We start from the raw sequence: 12301 nt of genomic DNA on the forward strand, positions 1-12301 counted from the left end.
AGAAGAAAGTACGATGCCCGTTAACGGCGGCTGAGCTTCACTAGAATTATGGGTGATGAATCGTTATCCTATTCGGAGACCTATATTCATGAAGCAAAGGCCAGAAGAACGATGAAACTAAAGCACGTTGTATTAGGAGGAACCAGATGCTGAACTTACCAGCAGTAGGAGTTAAATTGTCCGTCAATAACAAGAAAGAAGTCTTGCAAATTACGAAAAGGATGTTCAGGTGCAGTGACGAGGTCTAACGGGAAACAAGAAGAGATAATCAGCTATAGAGGACAAGACTCAAGAAAAGTAAGAACTTTCCATTATTTAGTCAGAAAGAAACTTAGATTTTGACGGTGGATTGTACATTGAATCTACATCTATTTTTTTGTTGTAGTCATTCCTTAAATCTGAATTTTTTATATGTTGATGATCTGATTATATGTAAAGTTGAGAAAGGGGGTAAAATTCTAGACAAGTAGTCCTGCTAAGATTCAGATGATTGTGAGGAATGATCGTATAACTTATATTGAGTTGTAAGATATAGCGTACATATTAGATTTAAGTCAAATTAATTTGTGTCATTTGTGTATTTGTTGCTTAGTGATGAATGAATTGTTTTCTTGTCAAAATAACTAGTCTGATCTCTAAGTTCAATGCACTACTCATAAAATCGAACCTATGTATCTTAAAGTAGATATTGCCATGACTGCAGAGTAAGAAATATATGTAATATATGGTATACAGATAAGTTGAAAAGGAAGGAGCTGTGTGTCGTACTGGGTGTCTATTCTTCGGAGGGAGATACTCCTCTTATCCTAAAATTTTGGTGGTGCAGCTGACTATCAAACAAATTTTCCAAAATTTAATTTAGAATAAACACAGTAAATCAGACAAAGAGATTGGCTCAAGCCCGAGGCACTTTCTTGTTCTTGACGCCTTGCACATGTGAGCTTTACTATTTGTGGCTACAAGATAGAGGTAACGTAACGGACAATAAGTCGGAAGTATAGTAAAAGTTAAGATAAGTTTCAAATGAGAAAACGTAGAATTTAACAATGGTACAACCAACAGGATTTAATTCGCACATTTAATTGATCAATATAGTGAATTAAAGTGAGCAAGTTTTGGATTAGAATCAGACAGTTGTCAAAAAAAAAAAAGGGGGGGGGATTATTTTTTGTGAAATTTTTGAAATTTTGTGAATTAATATACAAGTATGAATCAACCATCTAGCACAGATATAGATGACATTGTCCTGAATGATTTATGGTCCTGAATTCTTCAGGACTATAAATCCTCAGCAAGTTTTTCCACAATTTTCTGGAGAGGAAACTGACAACGTATTAGCTTTTTTTTTTAGCTTTGTCAAGGAATTAAGTAAAGTGGGTAGATGGACAGACTTCCAACTTTTTATCTTGCTAAGAAGTAAGCTTGTGGGAAAGGCAAAAAACTTTCTATATTCTTCCCCAATTTTGAAAGATACCTTGGAATACTCCAAATCCAAAGAGACTTTGATCTCCCGGTTCTCTGGTGTAAGAAGTCCCATCCAAACTTGGTGGAAATTATACAGGTGTATACAGAATGACAAGGAGAATGTAACAGGTTTCTTTAATAGATTACTGACAATTGCATGGTCTATGAGTGTATCCAAGGAGGACAAATGTCACCTTGAGTGGTTGACCTTCCAGGAGTTTAGATTGGGGTTATGAGTTTGGAAGACTGTTATCGATTGGCTGGAGAAAGGGAAAGAAAACTAGAAGAGATTTCTTAGTCCTTTCCTAAGACAAATGTTGTTATTGGAAGAGATCAGTTCCCCTGAGGATAGCGTGCAAAATGGAGAGGACATCGTAAACCAAATCTCCCTACACACAGGATGTAAAGAGAATTCCGATTGCTCCAAATCCGGAGGTAGGAGAGAGCATGAGAGACCCTCTGGATCACAAACAAGTGACAAAAAAGGGAAAAATGGAGGTACTAGATCATCAGGAGTATATGCTGGAAAAGCTGAACAGAAGGATAGGTATGTCAGGAAGCAAGCCCAATGGCCATCCTAATAATGATATAGAAATAAACTCTTCCAGACAGGGAGACCAACAATACAAGGGAAATGAGGGCAGTTTAAATTCAGGCAGGACAGCCACGGCCCTTGATAAGTCAGATTGTCAACTCCCTGATGAGTCAGATTGTCAACCCAAATCAACCATGCACAAAACCTACAAAATGCAAAGTGTGGCTGTAGCAGAGGTGAGGGGAAGGGTGCAACTATCAGTTGTGCAGGGTTTGGTTGAAGAAATCCCATGTAACATTTTGTTCAACACAGAGGCTCATGTTTCCGTCATTCCTAAATCGCCAGTTGTAAAATTAAATAGTGTTTCTCCAAATGACATCATTGAATTGGCAAGGCCCATCAAGATAACAGGGATTGCTAAGACTGAGTTCCTCACGACAATGAAGGTAAATGTAAAGCTCTCTATAGCATGTTTCCCTGTGAGTTTGTCACATGAGCTGCTAGTCCTCCCTGAGATTGCAGATACCAATGATCAAATCATACTGGGTCTCTATTTTTTGGAGAGATATCAGTTTATACGTGACTTTGCTAAGGGAACAATATCCCTTTGTGGAAAAAAATACCAGCCAAAATTCAGAATAGGGAATGAAGGGAAATGAATAAGGCGCTAGACATTGAAGTAGTAAATTTGGAAGAGGAGCCCCTTAAATGGAAAGAAACATTGTTACACAATGCTACCAGTTTGACGAAGTCAGCGGAGGAAAAGACCGAAATAGAGGAGTTCTTCTCCTTGATATTTCAGCGTTGTCCTAGAGTTTTCACCGAAGAGAATGCCTCATTGTCCTGCACTGTCCAAATTACGTCGGATTTCCCAGTATGTAAAGCAGTATCAAACCCCCCCTCCCTCAAACACATGGAGAAGCTGCAGAAATTATTACTGGACTATGACAGGGCAGGCATCATTGAGAAATCAAATTCCCAATGGAACAGTCCTTTCATACTAGTCGAAAAACCCAATGGTAGCTTGAGGTTTGTGTTGGATCTCAGAGAGGTGAATAAGGTCACCAGACCTATTGACTTTCCTTTATGTAAGATTGAAGAATTGTATTGAGACCTGTATTATTAATAGGTCTGGAGGGAGCAAAGTACTGCTCGAAATTGGATCTGAACTCAGGCTATTTTCAAATCCCCCTTAGGAAGGAAGACAGGAAATACAGGAAATCTTAACAACTACTAATGAAATACAGTTTGTATTTCATTAGTAGTTGTTAAGATTTTGGAGAAATTAATAACGAATCATTTACAGCATTGGGCAGATAATAATATGTTATCTGTGAGAGTCAGCATGAATTTGTTAAGGGGTGCTCTTGTTTTAGTAATCTGATTGCCTTTTATAATAAAGTGAGAAGAGAGGTTGATGAGGGAAAGGCATATTCTGCCATTATTTCGATTTTACAAAAGGTATTTGACAAGGTATCACATGATAAGCTGATATTTAAGTTACAGCACATGGGTTTGGATGTCAAGTTAGTGAACTGTATTTGAAATAGTTATTAGAGAGTTGTGTATGAGGAAGTAATATCAAGGAAGCAGAAGGTTGCAAGTGGGCACAGGGCTCAAGTATTGAGACCTGTATTATTTAACCTCTATATCAATGACAATGTGAATGGATTGCAAGGGGATATGCAGTTGTTTGCAGATGATGTGAAGCTGGAAAGGGTTATTAGTAATAGTGCAGATGTGATAGCCTAGCAAGAGGATTTGAATAACTGGAGATGGGTAGAGGAATGAGGATACTAGTTTACTTCAGCCAAATGTAAAATCTTGAAGTTTGGGATATATCTGTAAAATCTCTTGTGGTGAAATAGAAATATTTTTCACCTATATCTATTTTACATAGGCCATAAAATACATATAATTAGAAATGTATGCAACATAGTGTAATGTAATAAATTTTGTAATATAATGTTAGAATAACTGAATGCAGAACCACAAGCAATTGTAACTAAAAAGATCAGACAGGATTAAGCTAGTAAACTGAAGGTCAACAACAGTCTCAAAGGTCACCAATTATATGACTTTTGCTGCCAAAACCTAACATAAGCGTGGGTGATAAGGACACTTCCGTAAATCCAGGAAGTTTTGGAAGGAAGGCCAAGGGACGGCAAATGATATAAAAGATGGAGATTGAGGGGCGAAGGCTCTCTCTTAATTTTTGTTCCTGTGGCAAGCTTTTCGACGAGGGAAAGAGTTGGGGTCCCGCGAGCAGTAGTTATGGAGATCATGGGAGATTCGCTGGTAAAAGAGGCCGTACTTCAAGGTAGCCTTCCGTAAAATTCTTTGACAAGTGTACTGATCCACGTGTGTGCTCATTTGTCGCAGCTGATCCAGTTACTGACACCGACGAAGAAATGCAGTACTGTTACAAGGGAGGAAATCGGCAGACGATTATTGTCGGATAGTGCCCAATCACAGCCTGCAAGATTAAGAAAGGAACCAGCAGAATTCACCCTTAACCTTTTAGGATCCAGGACTGTATATGATAGTGTGAGCTTGTAAGTAAAGTGCTTTATGTTAATAGCCTAGATTGTGTGTACAGAAGATAGATGTTGATTCTGTTTAACTAATGGCATAATGTGTTGAAGAGGTCAGAAAGCCTAAAGTCAGTTTGAATGTGTATAATAGAATACTGTAGACTTGAATAATGCTTGTGCTATATAATGCTTAGAATATGCATCGTGTAATTTTGCCTTATATTAATAGTAATGAGAGTAAGGTTATGTGTGCTAAAGTCCATCCACATGTCTAATAAGTTGAGTGTAAATAATTTCCTTGTCTAATGCTTTAAGTGAATTGTTTTAATGAATGTGTGACGAATCAGACACATGATATGTACTGTTTCGTTCGTATATTAATTGTCTTAGTTAGAATAAACATGTCTGATCTTTGTTAGCCAATGCACTGTGTGACTGTCTATAAAAACAAATCGAACCTGTGTGACCTAAGTGAAATAATATCCACGAATGAGTAATTCTGAGTTGCTTGAGAAAAAATTGATTTAAGGGTTATTATACGTGCTTAGCTAAATTATTCCATTGTATGTAAAGGAAAGATAGAAAATTCTTTCACACAATCTTTAATGGTGCAGTCGTTAACAAAAATAAATTTTTAAGGATTAATGCATTTGAATTATAGCAACATAGATTAAGGATCTGGCCCCAGCCAGAGGCTTTTCCTCAGTCTACGATACTAGCACGTATGATAGCATACTTTACAGCATTAAGGGGGGGGGGGGTAAGCTAAGTAGATTACAAAAGGACTAAAGTCAAATAATAGTATTATATGTGAGTTAGAGATAAGAGCATATAGGCATTTTGTACAAGCTCAAGCAATCATGAAAACAACGAAGTAAGAGTGAAAATACATAGAAGTAAAAAGTAATGTCACGTACATTGAATAAACAATATAATAAACTATAAAATATAAATTACAAATAAATAAACATTACATATTAATGGGAGGCTGAATACTCTGTTGAAGGAACTGTACCGGAGGAACTGGGGGTGATGATTGATAGAAACCTGAAATTCAGGGAACATATTGTAAAGGTGGTGAAGGTAACCCAGAGGATTGCTGCAATACTGAGAAGGACGCTGACTATCAGAAATAAGAGTTGTCATTCCATTCTATGAAGTCCTGATCAGACTACACCTGGACTACTTCGCTTAAATTTGGTCTCCAGAATTTGAAGGGGATAAATAACCTCGTAAAGAGTGCAGAGGCAGATAAAAAAGATAATATGAGGACTGTACAATCATGAGGATAGGCTGAGGGAACGTGAACTGCAAAGTTTGTTAGATGGAAGGAGAGGTATTGAGACATTTAAACTATTGAGAGGTACTTAATAGAAGTAGGTAGCTAATAATAGGAGGTACATAGTAGTAATAATAATTATTATTATCCAAATATCCTGGCATTCTTTGTTCATATGTGTTCAATAACAGTAAATTAAAATTAATGACTGGTAACTTAATGTTACAATATATTATTAATCACTGAAATAAAGAGCTAAAAGGCTTCACTTTGGCGATTAAAAATGATTTAAATTAAGTGAATATTGAATCCAACATTATTTCAAAGCTGAATAGAGAAACTAAAAGAGTTTCATGCTGAATATAGAAACTATAAAAGTTTCAGCGAATCCAAGTGCAAGCAAACCTTTCAGGGGCAACTCGTGGTAAAGGTGGAGTAAGCTCTGATCACTTTCCTTAGTATTTCCCATAATAGCTCCACCTTTACCACAAGTTGCTCCTGTCATGAAAGGTTTGCTTGTGATTGGATCCGCCAAAACTTTTATAGTTGTTTCTATATTCGGCACGAAACTCTTGTAGTTCCTCTATTTGGCTTTGAGATAATGTTGGATTCAATATCCACTTAATTTAAATAATTTTGCATCGCTGAAGTGAAGCTTTATGACTTTTTATTTCAGTAACTTTTGGCAACTCTTATGGAATAAGAGTTGCCAAAAGGTGATGTGACACCTTTTGGCAACTCTTATGGTAAAGTATAACTTCTGCATCACTTCAACCTGGGTATTTACATCTGGGTCTACCTACCCACTGATGAGACCTCAACAAAGGTCGAAACCAGTCTGGGTAGTGATCCCCCCCCCCATAATGTATAGCATCATACATGTCTGCAAGGAAATGTGCTTTACATTATGGGAAATACTAAGGAAAGTGATCAGAGCTTATTCCACCTTTACCATGAGTTTCTCCCCGTCATGAAAGGTTTGCTTGCGCTTGAATCTGCCGAAACTTTTATAGTTTCTATATTCGGCATGAAACTCTTGTAGTTTCTCTACTCGGCTTTGAAATAATGTTGGATTCAATATCCACTTAATTTAAATTATTTTGAATCAGTGTGTATTCTTAATGTGAGTTATCAATTTACCTAAAAAAATTAGACAATATAATAACTCAAAGCATGTTTAACTAAATGCATAAAAAAGTCAACTTACCATAAAGATTCTGCATATTTCCTGAAAGAGAAAATTATTCACAGTTATAAAGTTACATATTTGATGAACAAAAATGTTATTATCGTTATCATCATCAGACCTCCAAGGAGTCAAAGACTCCTGTGAGAGGTCATCGCTCGCAGATATAAAACTTACTGTATCATGCAATAAACTCATTTTCTATTTCCACAATAATCCATTCTCAGACCACATTCAATTCACAAGCTGCTCTCCACAAAAAATCTCACTTCCTGTTTACATCTTCTTATTCTACTCCCTTCACTCTGTATTCTATGATAAATCTAAGATTTGTGTATATGTGTATACGAGCATGTGTGCACACCTGCCCATAATTGGTTCTTGACTTACAATGGAGTTCTACTCCAGCAATCCCTTAGTAAGTTGTAAAGGTTGCAAGTCAGAAATCACTACATGCACCATAACAACATATAAACAATTAACTTGTCTGAATTCTAAAACAAGTTTTGTTATATTGTTAACTAATTTTACATTTGTAGTAAAATAATACCATATACAAATTATAACATGAATTACTGTATAGAGTAATTTTATATTATAATGAACAAAGATAAATGTATAGTGCTTCTGTGCATTTACCAGTAAAATAATCATCTGGAAACATGGAAGAAGATTAATTCTTCAAAACTGTTGCTTAATTAATTGGCCAATTCATCCAAGGCAGCAGGTCATCAGTCAAGAAATTCTCAAATTCAGGAACGAACTGCAACAAAACATCCTGAGGTTGGTTCACTATTTGTAGAAGGCTGAGGCTCATCTTCAGCGGCTGAAGCAACATCAGGAGTATGCTTCTTTATAAATTTGTACATTACATCAGTTAAATCTGCACAGTTCGTCTTTTCTGCATAAATTTCTCTGCAGTAATCAATTATAACTTGCATCATTCTGTCCACTTTGCTAAATCTTGTCATATCCATTTCCTCAAAAAACCAAATTGTCTTATTAACAGAAACAAATGCTTCTGCCATTTTATTATTATCATCATCATCTGATCTCCATGGAGTCAGAGACTCATCGTTGAAGGAACTATTGCACACAATGATCCTCCAACCGTGCCTTAAACTGATTCAATATGTCTAATTCATAACACACACACAGACAACACATTCACTCAACAACCACTCTCCATGCAAAGAACCTGCTGTGACCCACCCTCCTTACACTATTTCCAGTGATTGCCTCTTGTTCTACAACCCTCTCCCATTCTATGAAAAATTTCTTCCATACCAACCTGACTAGTTTATATGTCTCAATCATATCTGCGTTCTTCTTCATATTCACAAGGCTTTGCAACTTACGTTCTCTCAATCTGTCTGCATACTCCACATTCCAAAGACTACTGACCACCTTTGTAATTCTTCTCTAGACTCCTTCCAACATATCCTCATCACCATGAAAACCCAGAGACCAGATCTGTGCATAATAATCCATATGAGACCTGATTAAGGCCTTATATAATGGCATCATAACCTCTTTATTTCTGCATGTCAGGATCTTTCACCACATCACTGCCATTATCCGATGTGATGTCTTCACAACTTGTGCAATGTGGTTCCTGAATTTCAGATCCATGTCCACCACCACTCCAGATCTCTCATTTCCTCTACCTCCTTTAAAGTTTCCACACCAAGCGTATACTTGGCATCCCATCATTGCTTACCAAATTTCAAAACCTTACACTTTGCAACATTGAACTAACAGTTACGGTTACCTGCCCATTCATGCAATCTATTCAAGTCCTCCTGAAAGGTCAAAACATCTGCTTGATTCTGCACTGCTCTCCCAATTTTGCATCATCTGCAAACAGCTGCATATCACTAGTTAAATCTATCCCAATATCATTAATATACAATTTTAACATCAAAGGTCCCAAAACTGACCCCTGCAGTTCACCACTAGTGACCTTCCACTTAGGATACCGCAACCCCATATACAACTTTATGTTACAAAAAAAAATGTTACAAAACAAACTGTTAAATAAATTGAAACAGATGACATTGGATAACAGACTTCTGTTTCAATTTATTTAACAGTTTGTTTTATAACATTTTTTTTAAAACTTTTGGCAGGCTTGGCTTCTTGTTGTTGTGATTCTCTCTCTCTCTCTCTCTTTGCAACTTTCTGTGCTTCTAGGTCTATAAAGAAGGGAGCACTGCTTTCACAATTGCCACTACTGATTTGCATCTTCATTGTCAACTTCCAATTCTAGCTATGTAGCTAGCAAAACTATATTGTTACCAATCTCTCGTAAGGCTCTATCTTTGTGATACTGTAAAACTCTGTGAATAAGTTTTAAAAGAGGTATACCGTGAGTAGATATATCGATACAAAATTAATAACAGAAAAAACTCGTGTACAAAGATTATTTAATAGTATAATTTTCGCCTGTGTGTCACAGGCATCTTCAGTACATATTAAGCTTAAATTAAACAAGTAGCTGGTGTAAGATAACTAAAAAGATCAATACATTTCCTATAAAAATAAAATAAAAATAAAAATAAATAATAAAATAAAAAATCAATACAATAAAAAGTTAGGAAAGATTAGCTGATTTGTAAAGTACTATCTCCCATAAAGGGGATAGACGTAAACCATCGGATCTGTTTAAGTTAGGAGAATGAAGTACAGTTTCACATGTTTCTTTATAAAGGCGTTCCATGAGGAACTGACTTTTGTGAAGAACTCTTGTCTTTTTCCAATGAACTCTATGTCTAGTGAAGATGGCATGTTCTGCAAGTCCAGACTTTTCAGGTTTAAAGTATTCAATATAAGATTGGTGTTCTTCTAGCCAAATAGAGGCAGATCTTCCCATTTGTCCGAAATAAGATAATCCACAAGAGCATGGAATCTGGTAGACACCTGGATGATTAAGATGTGGAAGCTAGTCCTTAGGAGAAGTGAGAAAGGTGAAGATTTTTCTAAACAGTCGAAAGGCAACAAAAATATTCAGTGGTTTTAAAACTTTTGCTATACGTTCGCTGATGCCTTGTACATAAGGGATAGGAATGCGCATTATTCCTTCTGTGTTTGAAGAGGAAGACATATTAAAACTACTCAAAGTTCTTTTAATGAAGCAATTCTTATAACCATTAGATAGAAAGGAAGAAGTTATATATTGTAGTTCTTTCTGTAAAAGATCGTCTGAAGAACAAAAGGAGTGGGCCCGATGAACCAATGTTTTAATAGTTCCTGCCATTTGACTGGGATGGTGATGAGATTCAGCATAGATATAATGGCCTGTATGAGTCTTCTTTCTATAGACTGAGAAATGTAGGTTACCATCTGGTTGGCGAAGAATTAGAGGATCTAAAAAGTCTAACTGCTTATTTGATTCTACTTCTAGGGTAAACTTGATCCTAGGATGAAGTGCATTTAACTTAGTGAGAAATTGTTGAAGTTCATCCGAAGAGCCATTCCATACAGCAAAAATGTCATCGACATATTTGAACCAATGAGTAGGTCTGGGAAAAATGTTGTCAAAGATACGTTGTTCAAAATGTTCCATAAAGAAATTGGAGATAGCAGGAGAAAGAGGATTGCCCATTGCTGTTCCTTCAATTTGTTGATACAACTTATTTTTAAAGGAAAAATAACCAGAATGTATTACAAAATCAAATACGTTTACAATGTCTGAAGGAAATTCCTGTTGTAGTAATTCAATGCTTTCAGAAAGAGGCACATTTGTAAATAAAGAAACAACATCTAAACTGATCATGATATCAGAAACGTTCAAATGAAGATCTGAAATTTATTTTTGAAATCCAAAGTATTTTTTATATAAGTGTCAGTTCTTCTAGTTGAAGAGGAGAGTATATTTGATAAAAATTTTGAGATTTTGTAAGTGGGGCAACCTATACAATCTACGACTGGTCTTAACGGAATGCCTGGTTTATGAACTTTTGGAAGACCATACGATCTAGGTATGGTCATAACATAGGCAGGGGTATTCGATCCTTATCCAAAAAAACAGCCGACAGATTACATTTTGAATGTGCAAAAATTATTTTTAATGCCAAGCCTCCTCGTCCTAATCTTTCTTACTCTGAGTTTAAAGCATTGAAATCACTGAAGAATAACAATCATTTAATTATTATGAAAGCTGATAAGGGGAAGGCTGTAGTAATTCAAGATAGGAAGGAATATGAGAGAAAAATGTCTCTTTTACTTCGCGACTGTTCAACTTATAGGCCTCTTACATCGGATCCTACCCGGAGTCAATTGAAGAGACTTAATTCTCTTATAGATAATGTATCTACATGGAATGAAGATCAAAAGAAAAAACTTAAAATCGTCTTCGGTTGTCCACCTAGATTGTATGGTCTTCCAAAAGCTATTACCTCACTATCTGCAATTACCTCACTCTATATTGCATCTATCTTCTTTGTACAATGCAAGATAATATATTCCTTATAAAAATCTGAGGGTTTCTCATACTCAGTATCAGCAACAGCCTGAACAAAAGTATTTCTTAATAGAAAAAAAAAAAAAACATTTCTTGAAGGAAAAAAAAGAAGCACTTTTTTCTTCTTGAAGGCAGCAATAGCAACCTTGTATGGAATATAGAAATAAGCAGCGGCGTAGCTGGGGGGGGGGGTCTGCCCCGGGTGGCACTTTTCACGTAAGACACAATTTTCTTTTTCGATGATTCTTCTATTTATGTTAACTTAGTAATTTTATTACTTAATTAATAATTAGTTTTCAACAACTATACTTACAACTAAAATAAACATAAACATAGTGTTTTAATTTCTTTCCCTACGTCGTTTTGACTTTTTATAATATTTTTTGGTGTATATTGAGAGGGGCGGCAAACTCAGGGACAACCCCCCGGGCAGCAAAAGCTCTAGCTACGCCATTGGAAGTAAGGTCATATTTGGCGATTGTAATCAGGTGGCCACCATAAGTAGGGGTGGTCATGAATTAAGGGACTTTGTGTGTGTGAGAGAGAGAGATTTGAAGGTTCAAGAAAAAAATAAATTAATACTAAACTTTAAGTTTTATTGCTTGTTTGCCAAGGTCTGGAGAGTCATTTTGCTTGTTATCGTAGAATCTATGTCAATAAGAAAAAATCTAAAACTGTTCAAACGACTCTTGATAACTTCTTTTGATAAAAAAATCACAGTAAATAATGTAGATACAAGTATTTATTAAACATTTACTTTGCATTCATTTTTTTCTTTCCTAAAAGAGTACCATATAAAACGAATTGTTAATACAGTAATCGATCAAGGACAAGCTGTAAT

General features: G+C 35.9%; 1 protein-coding gene across 1 annotated transcript in view; it reads right to left on the bottom strand.

Moving 5' to 3' along the window:
* LOC150107878 (GPI inositol-deacylase-like) overlaps positions 1-12301 on the bottom strand; it is a 208894-nt gene that overhangs the window by 169774 nt on the left and 26819 nt on the right. Inside the window, exon 3 of the mRNA XM_090415369.1 lies at positions 7020-7040. Coding sequence (XP_090271495.1) covers positions 7020-7040 — 21 coding nt within the window. The remainder of the gene's footprint in view (positions 1-7019; positions 7041-12301) is intronic.

Source organism: Typopeltis vanoorti, chromosome 3, assembly GCF_054136105.1.
Source record: "Typopeltis vanoorti isolate ZY-2024b chromosome 3, IOZ_Tvanoo_1.0, whole genome shotgun sequence".
Classification (NCBI taxonomy): Eukaryota; Metazoa; Arthropoda; class Arachnida; order Uropygi; family Thelyphonidae; genus Typopeltis; species Typopeltis vanoorti.